Source organism: Eucalyptus grandis, chromosome 5 (genome assembly GCF_016545825.1).
Source record: "Eucalyptus grandis isolate ANBG69807.140 chromosome 5, ASM1654582v1, whole genome shotgun sequence".
In the NCBI taxonomy this organism is placed as follows: Eukaryota; Viridiplantae; Streptophyta; class Magnoliopsida; order Myrtales; family Myrtaceae; genus Eucalyptus; species Eucalyptus grandis.
The window spans coordinates 8,362,344-8,383,896 of record NC_052616.1 but is presented as its reverse complement, the minus strand read 5'-3'; the positions used below and the strand labels follow the sequence as shown (position 1 = coordinate 8,383,896).

General features: G+C 39.9%; 2 protein-coding genes across 2 annotated transcripts; both read right to left on the bottom strand.

The window, feature by feature from the left end:
• Positions 1-12,221: 12,221 nt before the first annotated feature.
• Positions 12,222-14,225, bottom strand: LOC104443839. Its single transcript, XM_039313276.1, has 7 exons — positions 14,161-14,225; positions 13,433-13,823; positions 13,080-13,191; positions 12,913-12,994; positions 12,773-12,824; positions 12,588-12,642; positions 12,222-12,503 (listed from the first exon to the last, which is right to left on the bottom strand). The coding sequence occupies exons 1-7, from the start codon at positions 14,223-14,225 to the stop codon at positions 12,325-12,327; spliced, it is 936 nt and encodes a 311-aa protein (XP_039169210.1). The 3' UTR covers positions 12,222-12,324.
• Positions 14,226-16,739: 2,514 nt separating this feature from the next.
• LOC108960189 lies at positions 16,740-18,769 on the bottom strand. Its single transcript, XM_039312294.1, has 6 exons — positions 18,159-18,769; positions 17,787-17,898; positions 17,620-17,701; positions 17,479-17,530; positions 17,293-17,347; positions 16,740-17,205 (listed from the first exon to the last, which is right to left on the bottom strand). Exons 1-6 carry the CDS (start codon positions 18,510-18,512, stop codon positions 17,027-17,029), a joined length of 834 nt encoding a protein of 277 aa, XP_039168228.1. The 5' UTR covers positions 18,513-18,769; the 3' UTR covers positions 16,740-17,026.
• Positions 18,770-21,553: the final 2,784 nt, after the last annotated feature.

Below are 21,553 nucleotides of genomic sequence, written 5' to 3'. Positions count from 1 at the left end.
ACTACTTAAGTATGGGCGAACAATGATAATTTTACCTTCCCTCCGAGTGTAATATTGTTTCGTATTTTAAGAATTACTTTGAGTGCCTCTAAACCAGGCATGGACCCAAGAGAGCTAGGCCATGCCTGGGTCGGCATGGCCGTTTCCCATCCCTAATCACAATATGATTATTTATTATAGACAAGACACCATATAAAGAATGTATTGAGTCCAGATACATGACTTAAGACTTTGGTCGTTGGTAAATTGAGTGATTGAGGTTTTATTTTGGTCAATTAATAAAAGGTTTCGAAGAAAGCTCAAGCGTCATAAAAAAATTTAAGTGCTGGAAATTGCAGGTGGCAAAAAACCAATATATACCACATGAAAGAACATACACGTAAAGTCGTATTACGAATGGCAAAAATTCAAGTTGTTTGCCTTGACATGCAAGCTTTACTCCTTTAATCACGTGCATCTATGAGAACTTATTTGGGATAGGACAGAAAATGAAGAAGAGAAAAATTTGGAATTAGTTCAATGGGAGCCTCGGGTCAAAAAATAATTACGTAAAAGTGTAATGAAAATATGGAATCCACTTTTGATGCTTTCATGGCTAACTATTTACATCTCTAAAAATAGCCTTACGTTTCTCCTGTTTTGATTTACTCTGTAATTTCATATAAGATCCAAACATGTCAAATTTTAAATAGATAACTTTTTCCCATTATTGTCGATCGTTTTTCCAATTGAAAAAAGTGCCTATGATTTGTAATTAATAATTTTTAAGTTTTCATTAACCAAAGTAACTTTTATCTTTTTACCAAAAAAAGTAACTTTTTATTTTTCTTTTTGTTTTTGGTATGAAGGTAGGGAAATGCCCAAATAATTCATAATAGCTAGACCCGTCAAATGGGTGGTGAGGGTGAAAGTATTGCACAAGGACTCTTGGAAGTGGTGGGGGCGAAAGTATCCTGGGAGGATGTATGCCTTCCAAAAGATGAGGGAGGTCTTGATATTCAAAGGTTACGTGATTGTAATACAACTAGACTCGTTAAATGGGAGTCGGGTTGGGTTTAGGTCGGGTCATAAATGATCCGACTCAAATCAACTAATTTAACTTTGTTTATGACTCATTTATTGCAATGCAAAATTTTTTATCCATATCGACAAATACTGACCCATTTAACTAAACTTAAGAAAGTTTATTTCTTATATATATTTAAAAAATGGTATTGCTAAAATTAAAAAATACATATCTATATATTTTTTTAAAAAAATGGTATCACTAAAATAGTTTTATACAATACAAATTTAATGAAAATTTTTTATAATTTTTAAAAGTAATTATTTAAAAAAATCAATTTTAATTATTTTTATTTTTTAATATAATTTTTAATTTTAATTTAATTTTTCTTTTTTGTTCTTCTTCTTCTTCTTTGGTGGTGTCGGCCACGCGGCACGGGGCGGCCAGCCATGGCGAGCCTCAAGCCTCATCGGACGTCGACGAGGCCTCCGCCTCGCCAGATCCGGTGAGCTTAAGCTGCTTTGGACGCTCAAGGCCTCCGCTTTGCCAAATCCGACGAGCTCGCCCCTCATCAGATCTGGTGAGGCTTGAGCCTTGCTCGACGCCGGCGGGTTTGAGTCGGGTAGATCGGCGAGGCTTGAGGCTCGCCCGGCGGATCGTTGGCCATTGCTATACCGACGAGCCGGAGGAAGAAGAAAAAAAAAAAAAGAAAAGAAAAGAAAAAGAAAATTAAAGTAAAAAATAATTATAATTTCAGTTTTTATAAATATATATATATATATATATATTTTTGTAAAGTTAAAGATAGAAGAGAGAGATTGTGAGAATTTGGGTGAAAATGGGTTCTAAATCCAACCCATTTAAAACTCGCTTAAGACCCATCTATCAAAGTCTTTAATTGTTAAACCCATGTAATTACTTTTTGTCATAAAACAACGGCCCATATATGACCCATTTATAATTTAAATGGGTCATATATGGGTTTAAGACCCATTTTGCCACCTCTAAATACAGCAGCTGTGCTTAAACACATTTGGATCCTTTTTTCTAACAAGGAATCATTATGGTGTAAACGGATCCATTTTACCTTCTTAAAAAGAAAAAAATTATGGATAGCCATAAGCCATCATGTTGCCTGTGGGCCTGGAAGAAGATTATTCAACTTAGGAGGGAGTTCTGGCTTTGGAGGGTAGGGGATGGCCTTTCCGTGTCTCTTTGGTTTGACCATTGGCACCTTAGAGGTCTCCTAAACATGTTCTTCTCGGACACTCTTATTTATAGTTCAGGGTTATCCAAGTAGGCGAAGGTTGCAGATCTCTTTTCCGATTCTGGCCAGGCACTCAAGGCTACTCTGAAGTCATGGGAGTACCCCCTCCCTGTTCTATCTCAGAACCTGGATCGGTTTTGCTGGCTAGAGAATCCTTTAGGTTTATTTACGGTAGCTTCTAGGTGGGAAGCTATTAGATTGAAGAAGCGCTTGGTTCCTTGGTTTGCGTTTATTTGGAGCAATGCGATCTTACCGCGATATCAACTTATCCTTTGGCTTATTGCTAAGAACCACCTTCCTACCCAAGCATTTTTACTTTCTTATGAAAGGATTGAGAGCACGGTATGTGTCTTTTGCAATACTAGACCCGATTCTATTGATCACTTATTTTTCAGTTGTCGCATTACCGCTAATCTTGCATATTTTTGGGCTGCAAGATGCAACCTCCCTTGGCAGAATGGGTCTTGGTCAGACAATCTACAACGGGCAATGAAGTTTCTTTTGGGCAATGATTTTCATCAATGCATTGCTCGTTTCTCCTTTGGAGCCTCTGCCATGTGATTTGGAAAAAGAAGAACAATATTCTCTTTAGGAAAGAACGTTGGCAATCTCAGTTTTGAAAAACCACCTCATCAAAGTTGTCAAAGACAAGGCCTTAACATTCAGTAATGTTGCGAACACTTATAGGAATAGGAGGCTTCAATGCAATTGGGGTATCGACCCGTCTATTTTTGACCCTATGGTGTCGAATTCTTCTTGATATTGCCCTTTGGGGGCTACATCAGGTTTCCTCGCAAGTTGGTGTCGATAGATGTGTGGGTTGCCGCTGCTTGCTGTCTTCCTCTTTTGATGCTGTTGGTTGGCTACTTACTACTGCTCAACTGTTGTGATTACACCAAGATTAGGAGAACTCTTTTTCCTTTTGTTGGTGGACGCTGTTTTGGCTATCTTGCTGCTGCTGTTTGGGCTGTTATTTACTGCTTTTCACTAGTTGTGTTTCCTCCTTCTTGGCACCCTTCCACTCGTTTTGACTTGTTGTCTTCTTGAGTGTAAGTTCTTGATACCGAGTATTTGCTGTTGTATAGCTTTTGATTATAAGTCAATATATCTCTTACATTTACCCAAAAAAAAAAATTATATATCCACATCAGCAGTGAAAAGACGTCGTTTTTTCACTTATTTAGCCACGTCAGCATTTTAGCCGGATTTTCTCGCCATTAGCACTTAACTGATATTTTTGCTCCGATTTTGACACTTAAGTGTCATTTTCGTAACTTTTAACACTTAAACGTCCATCTGTACCAATTTTTTACACTTCACATGTTCCTTTCCCTATGAACATGAGATAGAAAAATAATAGCCTTTTAGTCAATGCTTGCATAGATTGCATCTAATGGAGATGCGGACACTTGAAGTGCCAAAACTTGGTATGTGGGATATTTAAGTGCTAAAAGTTTGGAAATATACACTTAAGTACTAAAATTTGAGCAAAATAAATCAATTAAGTATCAATGGTAAGAAATTCTGGCCAAAATGCCGACGTGGCATTTAACCGACGAGAAGTACAAAACAACGTCATTTTACACACCTACATGGCAAGATAAGCCAAAAATGAAATAGTTTTGCATACTGACGTGACTAATAAATCAGAAATTATGACGTTTTGCCTTGGATTTGAATTTTAATATAAATATTGTTAAATTAGACTAAAACTAAATTATTTTAAAAAGGGGGGAGCATTGTAGAACGACGAGAGCTGTGCAGCCCTTCACCACCGCCTCCCCATCATCGCGGGCAAGAAGGGCCGATAACCATGTTCAACCAGCAGTGAGGGCTTGCAAGCCCTCGCCCAGCGATGGTGGGGAGGCGGCGATGAGGGCTTGCACAACTCTTGCTGTTCTACAATGCTCCCCCATTTTTTAAATAATTTAGTTTAAAATTTAATTTAAATAATAGGCAAAATGATGTGTTTTGGCCTATTCTTTACTGACTTAACTTTCCAACAAGCCACGTAGGCAAGTTATATTATTAAAAAAAGTCACGTAGGATTTTCGGCACCCTTCGTCGAAATTGACCCTTAAATGTCATTTTTTTAAAGTGACATTTATGTACCTTTATAACTTTTAGTATTTAAGAATTGTCCCTATATCAAGTTTTGGTATTTGTATTGTACTACTGCTACATCCAATGTAATACATGTGGATCTTGTACATTGATTTTCATAAAGAATAAAAATAAAAAAGACACTCCAGCTGACCAAGACAAAAACTTTGCAAAAGGGCTGCTTAAGCCAGACGACTTTGGAAAAAACTCGTCTGAACAATTTCGTTCTTTTAACTGGGAAGAATTTGCAAAGATCTCCTCCAAATCTTTGGTATGGCTATTGAGTAATACCTAGACAAATCGTGAGATGGTGGTGTAAGCTGTAAATTAGAACTAAATTAGGAAGTTTTGTATACTAATTTGTTCCCTGTTATACTTCCTGATTTAAAGGGATTCTTAGGATTAGCCTAAAATAAGGTTCTCTTGTGTGTTTATACATTTGTTTTTTTCGTAGCCGTAACATATATGAAAAGAATATACGGAAAAAGAATTCGCTCCATCGACTAGGCTTGCGAATTGTCCATTTTCTAATATCGAGGAAAATATAATTTTTCTGTACCGTTTGAATCCTAGCTCGAACGGGGGGTGATAGTTTTCGACTTGTCTGCGTTTCCAGTTTAGCTCAGCGTATTGGCTCCAGCTCACGTCGTTTGACACGTTACAACGAATAGGAATACCGTCTCTCGTGATTTTTTTTCCCCGCTAATGCCAATCGATACACGCGACATAGACGGCTTATCACGAAGGCGAGCAATTGAGCAGGCACCTCGTGACCAAACCCACCCACCAAACCTATCGCCAACTCCATAAATGATGGCCGTGCGTGTTCCCCCCTCTAGATAGGTCTCTCCACTTGCATAATTGAAACCGCAGAAATCCCCATAAATTTTTTGTTAAAAAAAAAACCAAGAAAAATGAAGAGGAAAAAGCTGATGAAAAATCGTGTGCGATCATCCAATGACTAGTCAAATTTGTTCCCTTTTTTAGGAGCGTGGTGATATATTAATCCTTAAATCTCAACCGTTGAATCACATGTCCTACGAAACTTTCGAGTCAAAAAACAGTGATCACAATCCTCCTCTGAAAAAAAAAAAAAATACTCAGGCGGACCGTCTCATAATTAACCGAATAAATGCACTTGGATTGCACAATATGGTGATTCAATTGGGGTCGTTGCGTGAATTGATGAACCTTCGGACCCTAGCATAAGAGAGGAACATAGATGGTGCGAAGGACGAGGGCATAATGGACAATGTCAATGGTCCCCCCGATTCTCAATTTTCTCAAAAGGGGAGAAGATGGTCAAAACTGGTCGAATTGGAAAATTGAATTGAACCGTTCAAAGGGGGCGAGACGACTTAACTTAGGGGATTCAAAAGGTCAGTCCTCAACCTAATTTTTGGGCCAAAGTACCTTCCAGGCTTCCCATTTCACATTGAGTTTGACTCGTCAACCGTCAACGAATCCGACAGCTAAATCGCCAAATTATTGCATCAAATGATGGCGTCATTTAAGATCGTCCGGAAAACAAAGGGCGATTCATAGAAAGTTAGGGCAAAGTGCACATGAGGAAGTGAGAGAGACGTGTGCTAAAAATGAATTAATATTCAAGATATAATAAGGGTTATATCAAGAAAAGTCGCACGTTTAAAAAATTCAAATTGTCTTTACAGAGCTCTTCAAGGTTTGCAAGGAGGAGAATGTTTACATGACAAGTACTTCAAGTTTGTTATATTAGGACATTGCATTGATTTCTTGATCTAAGATCAGCTTCTAGCGATAAAAAACTTTCACCTGCAAAGAATTCCAATATGAATTAATGTTTTGATAGCCGTACAGGGAGCTATGTTGGATAAGCTGGCGATATGTGATCCACATGGTTTGACCGGTTGAGCTTAGTTAAATTGGCCCATTTACATACAAAGTACTATATACAAGTAATACATTGTGTCCAGCTAGGCTGGCACAGTAGATTTAAGTTTCGTGGCATTGAAAATTTAATGGCTCTTTTCTTTTTCCTCTTAAGGAAAGAAAGAATGTGCTGATAAATTAGAGAAATAACATCATAAATTTCAAATGGGTATACTCGTGATATACTATCTCAAATTAACTCTCATCTCACCAAAAAAATGCTAAAATAGGGCATCCATAACAAATCTACTGTCAATTAGCTTCTATCCGATATCCCTTCTAGATTGCTAACATAAGAAACACACAAGTCAAGCTAACTAATTTGACGTGGATCCGACATGAATTTTCAACATAAATGGTACCGGTACCGTTTGGGATTTTGGGCAATAGGAAACTTAATGATTCAGGATTTTAGGTGAAACAAAAATCAGTTCTTGTCATAGGCACATCAAATTTGAGATTTCATGCGATACAAAAAATTAACTTAGAATAGATATTTTCCAAATGTATCGGTTCGAGATTAATCCTGAAATATGGCTGTTTGCGCAGCCGTAAGTGGTGGGGGTTCAAGCGCATGGAGAAGGACCGCGAGAAAGGTCAAACGCTTCATTTCTTCGGATTTTCTAATGGCGAGATTCTCCACCCCCCCATTTTGGTCCTCGTTCAACCTGCACCGGTGCGACCGCCCGGTAAAGGCGACGTCCTGCCCCTCGACCCCTTCCGTCAACCCCCTTCCTCCCTCCCTTTTCTTCAACTTCCCTTCCGGAACTTCTGTTACTTTCTCCCAAAGCTTATCGTGTTGAGCTGACGAGAAAAAGTCGCCTTCGCTTCACTGTTACCAGTTTTCAAGGTCAAGGAACCTCCGTGTCCCCACCAAAAATCTCTTCCCCTTCGTCACGACCCGTTTCGAGAAAGCCCGATAGCATTCAATTAACGCGGACAGAAGGGGAGAGAAAGATAGGGAAAGGGAGGGAGGGAGAGAGACCCATCAATCTTTTAGGCCGTGCTCGTTCGCTAACTGTTCAAATAGAGCTCGGAATCTAAGAGGGTAGCTGTTGAGGACGAGGGAGGATGATGGCCTGCACGAAGGAGTCGCGCTCTGCGTCGGGGGGAGGGCGCGAAGATCAAAGGGGTCCACACGCATTGAGGTCGCCACGTGCAGTACAATGTGTACGGGGACTTGTTCGAGGTCCCGGCCGAGTACGTCCCTCCCATTCGTCCCTTTTTCCACACTGATATGAAGATTTGCCTCATGTCAAAACCCAAAAGGACAACAAAAGAGAATGGCAATCTGTATTCTTTGTCCACTTCTAAAAGTTGTATTGCTTTTGATTGCCAAGAGCATCCTGCAAGTTCACTTCTCTGTCATGAAAGAACAAGGAAGAAGCCCCATGAGTTGGTTTAACAGGACGAATAGTGAGAAGTCAAAAGACAGATAACTTGCACATGCAATCCATAAGTCCTGTCTCATGTGCTCTGTCACCAGAGGGTTTTTCTTCCCTGTGCAAAGGGGCCGCGTCCCTTGATACCTAACTTGGAGATCCCCGTTGATGCGATTAATTATAGTCATTATATGTAGTTGGTGGATTGAATTTCGAAAATCTTTTTAAGATGATATGAATAAGAAGATAAACTTACGGAAAGATTTGGAATGACTGAGCACTACTAACACTTCAACTTTGTTGTAATGAATAAGAAGATAAATTGAACATAAACTTTCACTTCAAAAGGCATTGTGTAAAGACGAAAGGCAAACCCGACGAGCAGCCCTAAAAAGCATACCATTTTCTAGTCACGATCATGTACCCTTTAATAGTATTTCGTTCGCTTACTACTTAAGTGAGGGCGAACAATGATGATTTCCCCTCCGAGTGTAATATTATATCCTATGTTTAGAATTACTTTGAGTACCCCAAAACCCAGTATGGGCCCAAGAGAGCTGGGCCATACCTGGGTGGGCACGGCCGTTTCCTATCCCTAATCACAATATGACTATTCAATATAGACAAGAAGCCATATCAAGAATGCAATGAATCCAAATACATGATTTAAGATTTTGGTCGTTGGTCAATTGAGTTATTGAGGTTTTATTTCAGTCAATTAATAAAAGGTTTCGAAGAAAGCTCAGATCAGGTCTCTAGTTTATTGTCATAAAAAATTCAAGTGCTGGAAATTGCACATAGCAAAAAACCAATATATTCCCCATGAAAGAATATACATGTAAAGTCGTATTAAGAATGGCTAAAGTTCAGGTTGTTCGCTTGACGTGCAAGCTTTACTCCTTTAATCACATGAAAGCGCACCTGTTAGAACTTATTAGGAATGGGAAAGAAAATGAAGGGAAGAAAAATTTGGAATTAGTTCAATGGGAGCTTTGGATAAAAAAGAAATTATATGAAAAAACATAATTACGTAGAAGTGCAATAAAAATACTGAGTTCACCCTTAATGGTTTCACGACTAATTCACGTCTCTAAAAACAACTTAACGTCTCGCATGTTTCGATCTATACGGTAATTTGCCATATAAGATTCCAACTTGTCAGATTTAAAATAAATAACATTTTTTTCCATCAGTATTGATGATTTTTCCAATTGAAAAAATTACCTGCCATTCGTAATTAATAATTTTAAAGGCTAATGGTAAGTTTTCATTAATAAATATTATTTTTATTTTTATTTTTGGTATGAAAAGAGGGAAATGCCCAAATAATTAGGAGTGAGCAGTTTCAGGTTTCTTATAGGTTCCACTTGAAATTTAGAATCTATTCCTCATTTTATGAAATCTAGAACCTACCCAGTCACAAGTTCCAAAAATCGGTTCCAGAAACCAACAAATTCTTCTTCTTTTTTCATTTTAAGTTCAACAAAATGAAAATGAATACAACAATAATGAATAAGCTTGTCATTCATCAAAAAGAATACAAAACGAACAAAATTATCAATAGAGGAAACAAAATTCTTGGCAAGGAATTCAATTAGATAGAAGAGAGGAAATGGAACAAAAGTCTACATTAAAATGGAACAAAATTCACTAGACTTAATTGTTGAAACCCATTGGAGTTACTCTTTCCTAGCATTACGGTTTAAACAAAACAAATGAGAAGTCATTGCGTGAATCAATATGCAACAGAATTCACCAAGGACTAGCATGTCGACCAAGACTAAAAGCCCCAAACATCCTGTCTCTTTGTATAATGTAATATACAACTCCCTGATCAAACTCTATACCAAAGATGGTTTATTGAGAGGAGCGGAAGAAACATACAGAAAGCCAGATAAGACAACCTCATAATGGAAAACTCAATCTTTATGATGAAGCCAGAACAAATCCTTATGCAGCATGGTGAGTATCATAGACAATAGAAATGTGCCATCAAAATGCCAGATAGTTTTTGCAGCATAGAATCATCTTAGTAGGTTCTTGCCTCCAAAACAGTTAAAAAATGCCTTTGTTTGGTGGATGTTGCCTTAGTGAAACCGGGCATTTTATGGAGCCAACAACAAGTCTAGCAAGCGCATACATCCAGCAATCAGGACATTACTGGATCGATCAAACATGCAAAGTCACTAGCCAGATCCAGTTAAACGCAAAAACAGGGCCAGGCAAAAAACAAAAAGATAATGACAATCACAAGAAAAAAAAAAAAGACCAGTAATCTTCTGCATCAACTGCACACAGCCAATGCAAAGTCACCCAAAAACTGTTGGGAAAATATGGCTTCGAAATGGGTTGAACAATGAAATCGGATCGAGTAAAACAACTCGAATTTTGAGGCGTGATATCACTTTCTTTAAGGATTTATTTACCCCACAACGTTGTTAATGGTCACCGCAAAATCTCCAGGATAAAACAAAGTCTCGGATGAGAATATTAAATAGCAATTCTAGTATTTTCCAAGGTTTCTCAAGAAAACAATCGAAAAATTGGCTGCAGTTTTTCAGAAAGAAGATTTGAAAATGACCACACTTTTCTTTCTGAAAATGACAAGTATACATATGAAACAGTCTTGCAACTCTTCATGAAAATTGCGAACAAACACGTCTTTAGAAAATTATTAGGATAAACAAATGCGACTCTTCGGAAGAAGTCGAAAACGAACAATTGCAATCCTTCGGAAAAATTAAAACCAAATAAGTAATTTTCCAAAGTTGTCTTGAAAAATACAAATAAAATTCGGAATAATTTTTTTTTTTTTTTTAAATAGAATTTCGAATTTTCATTTATATTTCATTTCCGAAATTCTCAAATTAAAAGGCAACCTTTGAACTAAAAATTTAAAAAAATAAATAAATAAATAGCAAGGGATTAATGCTAATAATCGCGCAATTATTCGCGCACCCGCACGCGGGTATGGTGGGGTCTAGCCCCACCTAATCACTCTTTTAACTACAAAAGGGAAATCCCATATTTTTAAACTGACCCTCCTATTCCCACCTTTTCTATGTGAGATAAAGTAAAAAGCATTCATTTTGTTTTAACAAACAAAATTCCAACAAAAGCAACCCCCAAATAGCCCTAGAAAGAAAGAGAGAGAGAGAGAGAGAGACGGACAGACAAACCTCAGGAGATTCGTAAAGCGGAATGTCAGTGGCAATCCTAGACGTGTAAGTGGAAGCCTACTTCCCCGCCGTTGTCTCCCGATGGCTCGCAATGTGGCAATGTAAGAACCGGCGAGAGAAGCGGGAGGATGGAGAGTAGAAGAAGACTGAGAGGGCAAGAGTCGACAGTGTCGTCAAACGGAGCAGCGGCGGCGTCGGCGGTGACGTCATGAGTAGTGACGGCGGCGTCAAGGGCGGCGAGGATCGTCGGGGTTGTCTTAGCATCGCAGAGAGGAGAAAGTGTCGAGGAGAGAAACGTAAAAAATGAAGATTGAAGAAATCATATCTAAGTTTAGGAATCCCGATCCGGTTGCCATTTCCAATTTCAAAAAACGAAATACTGGAACCAGAATCCCTTTGCTTAGAATCAGGAACCCGACCGACCCCCTCGAAGCCGTGCTCGCCCCAGCAAATAATAACCTAGCATTATCCGAGCTTTTCTTTTTTACCCGAGTACAAAACCGCGACACCACCCCTCAAACGAACGAGGAGCCGGGTCTCCCGAGCGCCACGTGGCGGAGAATCGAATGTAAAAACTCTCCCGAACTTTTCCTTCCTTCCTTCTCTCCCATCGACCGGGAAACTGAAAGCTTGCGCTGTCGTCCTCTCGCTCCCTCCTCCTCCGCCTTCGCTGCTGATCAACGCCAACCCGAATCAGGTACGCACGATTCGCACGGAGCTCCGCTTGAGATCGCCGATCGAACGGCTTTCCTTCGTTTTCTCACGTGCCATGGAAAAAGTTTCATCGAGCGTTTCATTCGTGCTCGTGAAATCGAGAGAGATTCTCCTGGAACGCATCGGAACGTTACGTTTGGATGAAGATTTAGGGTTTAGGGGCGTGGCCGGGGAAAGCTCGCGCACCGTTCGACGGAGTCGACCAGCCAAAGCAAGGATTGTTCATTATCATTTCTCGATTCTCGTTCCGTGAATGATTTCGGTTCTTTTGTCGGTTGGTTATGCAGTTGTTCCAGTGTTTTTTCTACTGTATGTGTGCACGGCAGGATTGCTAGGATCGTTTTGGAGACGCCGATCCTCGTCGTCGTCACCATCGAACGAGCGTACATGCACGGACCGGCTCTGCTTTCGCCGGCGAAGAGCGCGCTAAAGCAAATCAACTGCATTAAAGGATCATGGGGTAATACATGGATTCCTTGTTTCCTTTTTTCCCTCGGTATGACCTCGCTATCTTGGCAATAACAATAATTCGATAAATCAGGTATCTTGACAAGTTCGATGCCGCTGAAACAAGGGAAGAGAGACTCGGAAATCCCGGATCCCCACGAAAAGACTGAACCCATTGTGGCCTTCAGCAGGCCGCCGCCGATGCCGCCCGTGCTTGGACCGCTGGTGCTTCTCTCCCTGTTTGAAACATGGAATAGCCGGGATGAAAATGATGACTGACGAGTGGGCGATCTTCGATGTGGCATTGATGTCTGGTTATTTAAAGAAAAGTTTGAGAATGAAGATAATCATGCCGTGTGCATAGCCGAGCCTTTGGGCCATGAATTTCCAGGAGTTTATGTTGCTTGCTGGTAGGGTGCTAATAAATGGTGCCAGGAACATGTTGTGCATACGCATTGCCCATTGCACGATTGCACCAGGACTCTTTAGGAACCCTGCATGAGACGCATGCTGCATGAGTGATCCGTCCTGATAGTTTTATGTACAAAGAATTTTGGAGCTTAATGAATGTTACGCACTTTCAGTCGCTGTTGGAAAATCATCAAATGACAATGTGATTGTCTTCAACAAAGTCTGTTCTCCGGATGAGGAAATAAAACAGTTAATCAGTACTTTTGGAGGTGGATGTTAGATGTTCGGGTAGGGAGATATTGTGTGGAATTGAGATTGAAGAATGTTTTTTAGTTTGCTTCAGTATAATTACCAGCACTGCGCCTCCTGGTTTGATTGGCGACTCGACAAAGACTTGAGCTTTCCTGCACGCAACAGTCCAGTATCTATCATATTGTTACTGTTCCATATGCATGTATGCAAGAGATTTCGTTGAAGATGTATAATTGTCACCTGATGACCAGCCTCTCTCCGTCTTTTGAGCATTCATAGAAGCTGCAGCCTCTTGTAAAAGGTATCTCCTTTCCTTTCCATTCTGCAGCGACAAATCGGAGACCTCTTGAAGTTAGACAGTTTAGAATTGTGCAGGTAAATGCGGGAAGCCGAGGCAGAATGGGTACCTAGGTGCCAATTCACCCATGCCGAGTTCTCATCTTCGCCGACATTGTTGAGGTTGAATCTAACATTCTTGCCCATGTTTGAAGTGAGTTGCGCAAAGAAGAGCAAGATTTCCTGTGTTAACTTTGCCTTAGGTGTCTCGAAAGAAGGAGCACTAAACAAGAACAACAATTCAAGACTTAGATCCTAGATCCTTTAGCCCGCACCGCGCTTACTGCCTTCAATGCTTCGATAAATCACAATCGTCGATTTTTGGAGATGAAGCTGTAGTCAACGATCTCGATTTGTCGATGCACTGAAGGGAGCACGCGTGGAGTTGCGGATCCTGCCGCTAGCTAGCTAGTACATACGAAACCTTTTTTCCATTGAATGGTGTGGGGAAGGAGAAGTCCTCAAAGCAACAATCTTCTGAGATGATCTCATCTAGCGCCTCCAGGTTCTTCTCGTTGACGCATTCATACAATTGCTTTGCTTTCTCGCCCGGAGAGTATGATCTCAGCGTATGGTGAACGTCATTTCTCGAAGTCAACGCTAGGGTGACCTCGCGACGGTGATGAATTTGGATGGCTCGTGTCTCGATCTCCTTTCGAGCAAATCGGAATCTCTCGAAAGTTGAATTGGCGAGAGCGGTGCGACCATCGCCAAGGGTGGAGTTTGCGGAGTTTGCGCGTGCTCTGCACGATGAGGGGAGAAAAGAGAAGGTGACGCGTGAGCCATTCGCCTCTAGGCCAGGACAGGTCGAACGACTGCTCGACCGAGAGAGATTATAGACGAAGCGATGGCTTGAAATATATGAGAAACGAATGAGGGACTGAATGGGTTAAAAAATAAAACTTTAACTCTTGCTTTGAACTTCCACATGCTTGATCATATGCGGCCATGTTCCTTCCCCGGAGTGAAATCGAGGAATCTGAATATTAAAGGACCGAGTCCACGCAGAACCGACAAGTAGATGTTAGTTATGGCCATCCAGGAGACGTGCGAACGTATGACAGAAAAACAATGGCCTTTTAGTCAATGCGTGCACAGCCATCCAATATGATGCTTGTTGATCTTGTCAACTAATTTTCATAAAGAATAAACCAGAAAGGGACACCAGAGCCTGCCTTAACAGCATTGCCGCTACCCTCTACTGTTGTAACCACCATTGTGAATTGGGATGATCCTCTACCGAGCCTCAATGAGACTAATGACCACCTCCTTTGGACTGGCCATGCTTCAGGAGTTTTCTCTACTGCTTCGGCTTGGAGCCTTCTAAGGCCGAGGGGTCATACGGTTTCCTGGTCAAGACTTGTGTGGAACTCTTCCCTTATTCCTCGATACCAATCCCACCTTTGGTTGATAGCTCGCAATCGCTTGCCTACCCAGGTTTTGTTGCTAGCTTATATCAGAATACCGAATGCTTCTTGTGCATTTTGCTCAGCTAGGCCGGATTCGGTGGACCACCTTTTCTTTGATTGCCCTATTACTAGCATCCTTGCCTCCTTTTGGGCGGCCAATTGTAATCTTTCTTGGCGTAATCAATCTGCGAAAGATAATCTCCAATGGGTTATTGATCACCTGTCGGATGCTACCTTTCACCATTCCCTCGCTCGCTTTGCCTTTGGGGCCTTATGTTATCTTATTTGGAAGGAGATGAATAACATCCTATTTCGCAATCAAAGGTTATCTTTCCCGGCGCTAAAAGAGCACCTCCGTAAAGCTATCAAAGACAAGGCTTATACTTTTGACAAGATCCCAGATACTCCCGCTAATAGGAGTCTTCAATTGAGTTGGGGCCTTCACCCTTCCTTATTTAATTGAGGCCGCAGTTGTCTGTGTGCTCTTCGCTGCTTGTGTTCCCCTTGCTATGTATCTTTTTCGCAGCTTTTTCTCTCCCCCCCTCCCCCCACCCCTGGCACCCCTCCACTCATTGCGACTTTCTCTCTGAGTGCAAGGTGGTGCCGGGGTCCCCCTTGCTGTACTATTGTCTTGCAATTTGCAATAGCTAATATATCTCTTACCTTTACCAAAAAAAAAAGGGACACCAGAGCTAACCAAGACAAAAACTTTACAAAAAGACAGCCCGGCGACTCCAAGGAAATTATTCAAAAATCCTAAATCTATTCTATTTTTATTAATTCAATTTTACTAATTCACTTTCTATCAATTCAATTTACCCAGTCAATTTTGGCCGTTGCACTATTTTTAATAATATTTTTATTTTTTATTAATTTTTGGCTTTTCTGATCTGGCTGGCCGGCTCGGCTCTCGCCGTTTCTGGGCGAGAATGTGTATGGGAACTTGTTCGAGGTCTGGGCCAAGTACGTCTCTCCCATTCGTCCCATTGGTCGAGAGCTTTCGGTCTTGTCTGGCGAGTGCTTGCACCATGGTTTTTTTTACAGTTAGCCTCGGTCGGTTTGGGTTTTTGGGTTGCTTCGAAGAGAAGCCGAGAAAAACGTTTCCGGGCAAAGTTTTTTGTTGTTGTTTTGTGGGTGAGATAGCGAATAGAATGCGAAAGGTGTGTTCTTGGGGTATAGGTTGTAACACAGATGAAGTTCACTTCTTTAAATTATCTTGAACTTGGGAAACTGATGCTGTCGGTCGCTGTAAAAGCGGTAACGGATGGAGGAGAGAGGCATTAATTGAACAGTAATGTTAGCAGCAGCTCTGCATTTGTGTGTGTTTCTTTATATAAATATTTAACATGTTATATGTACCCCATGACAAAATAAACGGACTTCATTGTTAATGTGTTCGTCTAAGCTTCGCCGAATGAATAATAAAAATGTCAAGTATGAATTGACCCTTTCCCTTGTTTAACACACTTTGACTCGTTTAATTAAACAATTTAAAATATTACTTGTGTTAACATAACAAGTTTAAATACATATACAGGTACATATAACATGTTAAATATTTATATAAGGTTCACATCTTAAATATTTTGTATCATGTGATCCAACATATTAGTGTTCTATGTTTGGGTTTTACTTTAGTGACATAATTAATAAACATTTCTGTGCTGGGATCAAAACTAAATTGACGTGGCACAATTGAGAGAGAAAATGAAAAATATAGTTGAGAGACTAAATTGAGTAAAGTAGGGGAGGAAATTAAACAACATAAGGATAAGTCATAAACTAAATAAAATATTCAATCTGCATTAGCATATTTGGTTAATAATTTTAATAAAACAAGTAAAAGTTCAAGAATATTGATGCTATTATCCCATTCTATAGATGACTTCTTGTCCAAAATTTAGACATAAAAATATCAATAAAGTTTCAGGAAATTAATAAAATATTATGCAAGCATTTGCATATGAAAATTGCATGATTTCAAGTGTTAGAGGAAAAAACATAAAAGTGTATGTCTCACATGTTTTGGAAATAGTTACAAATTAGAAGCATATGTCAATTCAACCAGACCTTCCATCATAATTGTCTATTAAGTTATTTTCCCTTTCATTATAAATGAGAAAAATGATTATTTTTTACTTATAGTATAGTACAAATGCCCATAGAATTCATTCTTATGAACATGTTTTTCTCCTTCCTCAAAAGAACACTTTAGAATTTTGCCAAATAAATTTTTTTGTAGTCCTTCTGGGGTGGAATATGTGATGTTGGAGAAAGTTTAGGGACTAATGCAGTATGGTTGTAAAAATTTGTGCAGAAAAAGACATAATAATCTTCTTGATACGACTTCACACAATCTTGGCAATAACAATGATTCGGTAAATCAGGTATTTTGACAAGTTCGACACCGCTGAAACGAGGCAAGAGCGACTCGGGAATGCCGGATCCCCGTGAAAAGACTGAACCCATTGTGGCCTTCAGCAGGCCGCCACCGATGCCGCCCGTGCTCGGACCACTGGTGCTTCTCTCCCTGTTTGAAACGTGGAATAGCCGCGATGGAAATGATGACTGACGGGTGGGCAATCTTCGATCCAGTATTGTATGCCTGGTTACTTGAAGAAAATTTTAAGAACGGAGATAATCACTTGGAGTGCATAGCCGAGCATCGGGGCCATAAATTTCCAGGAGTTCATGTAGTTTGCTAGTAGGGTGCTAATAAACGGTGCCAGGAACATGTTGTAGATACGCATTGCCCATTGCACGATTGCACGAGGACTCTTTAGGAACCCTGCATGAGACGCATGCTGCATGAGTGATGATCTGTTGTGATAGTTTTACGTACAAAGAATTTTGGTGCTTAATGAATGTTACGCACTGTCAGACACTTCCGGAAAATCATCGAACAATGACGTGATAGTCTTCAATAGAATCTGTTCTCCGGATGAGGAAGTAAAACAGTTGATCAGTATGATTGGAGGCGGATGTATACATGGTCGGGTAGGGAGATGTTGTGTGGAATTGTGATTGAAGAATGTTTTTTAGTTTGCTTCAGTATAATTACCAGCACCGTGCCACCTGGTTTGATCGGCCACTCGACAAACACTTGAGCTTTCCTGCACGCGGCAGTCTGGTATCCATCAAACTATCACTGTTCCATATGCATGTATGCTAGAGATTTCGTTGAAGATGTTAGAATTGTCACCTGATGACCAGCCTCTCTTCATCTTTTGAAAATTCATAGAAGCTGCAGCCTCTTGTGAAAGGTATTTCATCTCCACTCCATTCTGCAGCGACAAATCAGAGACCTTTTGAAGTTAGACGGTTTAGAATTGTGCAGGTAAATGCGGGAAGCCGAGGCAGAACGAGTACCTAGGTGCCAATTCACCCATGCCGAGTTCTCGTCTTCGCCAACATTCCTGAGGTTGAACCTAACATTCTTGCCCATGTTTGAAGTGAGTTGCTCAAAGAAGTGCAAGATTTCCTGTGTTAACTTTGTTTTAGGCCACTCAAAAAAAGGGAGCACTAAACAAGAGCAACAATTCAAGAACAAGAACAGCAATTCAATTCAGGATTCGGATCCTCTGCTCCGCACGGCACTTGCTGCCTTCAGTGCCTCAATAAATCAGAGTCACTGATTTCTGGAGATGAAGCCGTAATCAACGATCTTGATTTGTCGAGGCACCGAAGCGAGCACACCTGGAGCAGCGGATCCTGCCGCCAGCTAGCTAGTACACACGAAACCTTTTTTCCATCGAATGGTGTGGGGAAGTAGAAATCTTCAAAGCAACAATCTTCTGATATGATCTCATCTAGCGCCTCCAGGTTCTTCTCGTTGATGTATTCATACAATTGCTTAGCTCTCTCGCCTGGAGAGTATGATCTCGGCGTATAGGGAACGTCATCTCTCGAAGTCAACGATAGGGTTAGCTGGCGACGATGATGAATTTGGATGCCTCGTGTCTCGATCTCCTTTCGAGCGAATTGGAATCTCTCGAAAGCTGAATTGGCGAGGGCGGTGCCACCGTTGCCGAAGGTGGGGTTTGTGCATGCTCTGTGTGACCAGGGGAAACGAGAGAAGGTAATGCTGCGAGCCATTCGTCTCTAGGCCGAGATGGGTCGAACGATTGCTCGATCGGGAGGGATTATAAACGAAGGGATGGCTTGAAATATATGAGAAATGAATGGGGGACTGAATGGGGGCAAAAAATGAAGCTCACTCTTTGCTTTATTACTTACACATGCTTGATCATATGCGGCCATGTTCCTTTCCTGGTGTGAAATCAAGGAGTGTGAATGTTGAAGGAGCGAGTCCACGCAGAACCGACAAGTAGATGTTGGTTACGGCCATCGAGGAGACGTACGAACGTGAGTCAGAAAAACAATAGCCTTAAGAGCACGGCAATATTTATGTTTCAGAAATCAATTTCTGAGCTCAATTTATTTCTTCAACGAGTTTTTGAGCAAAGAAATACATTTGATAACGAATTCGAAATTTTTGACTATGGAATATAAATTCGTTTGATATCAGAATAAAAATTTATTTTTAGAAAGGGCGGTGATCGACGTCCGGCATCTATTAGCTGGTGATAACGAGAGTGAATGACGACAAAAATTTTCATTTCTCACTTTTGTTTCAGAAATAGAAAAGTTAAAAATTTTAATTTTTGATTTTTGCTTCAAATCTATTTGAGAAATATAAATATATTCTAGAAATAGAAAAAAAAAATTGCATTACCAAACGAATTTATGTTCTAAGCTTATTTCAGATAATAGAAAATCAAAGAAATAGAAAAACAAAACTTTTATCACGCAAGCCGTTGTCAATGCTCGCATGGATTGTCTCTAATGTAATGCATGTGGATCTTGTACGTTTGATTTTCATAAAGAATAAACGAAAAAAAGACACTCCAGCTGACCAAGACAAAAACTTTGCAAAAGGATTGCCCAAGTTAAACGACCTAGGAAAAACTCGTGTGAACAATTTTGTTCATTTAAGTGAGGAAGAATTTGCAAAGATCTTCTCCAAATTATTGGTATGGCTATCGAACAAACCTAGCCATATCATGAGATGTTGGCATGAGCTGTAAATTAGAACTAAATTAGGAAGTTCTGTATACCAATTTGTTATCTATTATACATCCCAATTTAAAGGGATTCTTAGGATTAGCCTAAAATAAGATTCTCTTGTGTGTGTATAAATTTTTTTTTTTTTTTGTAGCTGTAAGATATATTAAAAAATATATGGAAAAAGAATCTGTTTTTCTCCAAAATCCTTCATGTTCTTCATGGTATTATAGCAGCGTTATTGACCTAGTACATTAGCAATAGTCATGGCAGACCAAATTGAATTGGCGACCCTACAAGGGTGTGGTGAGAGTCCCTCTGCAACAACAATTCTTGAGGATTTAACGACAAAATGCAGCAAATTCTGACCCAGAATTAGACCCAAATTTAGACATCACACCATAAGTCTTCTGCAACCTAGATCACCATCTAGTTGGATGGCACCAATTATGGCTTTTGGTCCAGTTGTTGAGATGTATATCTCTGTCAAAGACAAATTGAGATATATCAATGGGGACCTTCATCAAACCCAATTGACAAGTCCAAGCTTTAGAAAGTGGAAAACAAAGGATTCAACAGTAAAAGGATGATTAATTAATTCCATGGGTCTGACCTTGTTAGGCAACTTCATCCGTTTCCCAACTGCAAAGATGGAGTGGGATTTAGTTGCTATTACTTTTTTTTTTTATGGGACTGATACTTCTCAAATTTATGATTTGAAGAGATGTGTGACTAGAATGAGACAAGTTGGAGGACTCATTGAAATTTATTACAATGGTTTTTGAGGCTTGTGGAGGGAGATTGATTTTCACCGTCCAAATCCAATGGCGTGTCCCACTGATATAGAAAGATACAACTCAACTACCCCAGGCCACTGAAGAGCTCAAATGTGCTGCTATAATGTATCCAAATTTTTGCCATTTTCAAGATATTCTCGTGAAGGAGATCATTGGGTGTGGTACAAAGAGAGGGGAGTTGTACTAGATGGGTGCTTTTAGTTCCAGGAGTGTAAACCATACACAGCATTCTTGCAATAGCAAGGAGAGACAAATTTGACTATGGCATCGTCGTTTAGGGCATCCATCCTTTGGCTCTATGAAATATTTATTTCCATAGTTGTTTTCTAATTTACAAGACTCAGCTTTTCAGTGTGAAATTTGCAATTTGGCTAAAAGTCATCGCGTTCCTTTTCTAATAATCTGAATAAGAGTGGAGTTCTTTTCTTCTTCTTTTTTTTTTTTTAATTCATTTGAATTTTGGGGTCCTTCCATTACTACTATTTCGAGAATTAGATAAATGTGACCTTTGTTGATGATTGTACTTGAATGACCTGGTTATATTTGATGAAACATAAAGATGAAGTGTCAAATGTGTTTTGTGGTTTTCATACTATGATACAGATGCAATTTGGTGCTAAAGTTCAAGTCCTCCGTACTAATAATGGTGGAGAATATGTTAATCAGCACCTTCAAATATAATTTGCAGCAAAATGGTCTTCTTCATGAGACATCTTGTACCTAGACACCACAATAGAATGCGGTAGGTAAACGAAAGAATAGACACATCCTAGAAACAGCTCGTGCACTATTAATTAGTGGTCATGTCTTGAAGAGTTTTTGGGACAATGTAGTTGTCACAGTGGTCCATCTTATGATAGGATGCCTTCAATGGCGTTGGCATTTCAGACTCCACTACAGGCTTTGTCATCAGATATCTCTTTGCCTTCAATCTTGATGATTTCCCCTAGAGTTTTTGGATGTGTTGCCTTTGTACATATTCATAAAAATCAACAAACTAAACTTTATCTCTATGCTGTGCATTATATTTTTGTGGTGTATGGTATGCATCAAAAGGGCTATCGTTGCTATAATCTTTCTACCATAAAATCTTATGTTATTATGGATGTGACCTTTGTAGAGTATGAGCTTCCCTTTTTTTTTCCTTTTCTAGTATCCAATTCTCCATTTTAGGGGGAGATACAAAAAGAAAGGAAGAATTGGTGGGAGTGTGGCGATATCATCATGACGGAGGTTGGGTCGGTGGTTAGGCAAGCCCCGATAGTGTTGATAGAG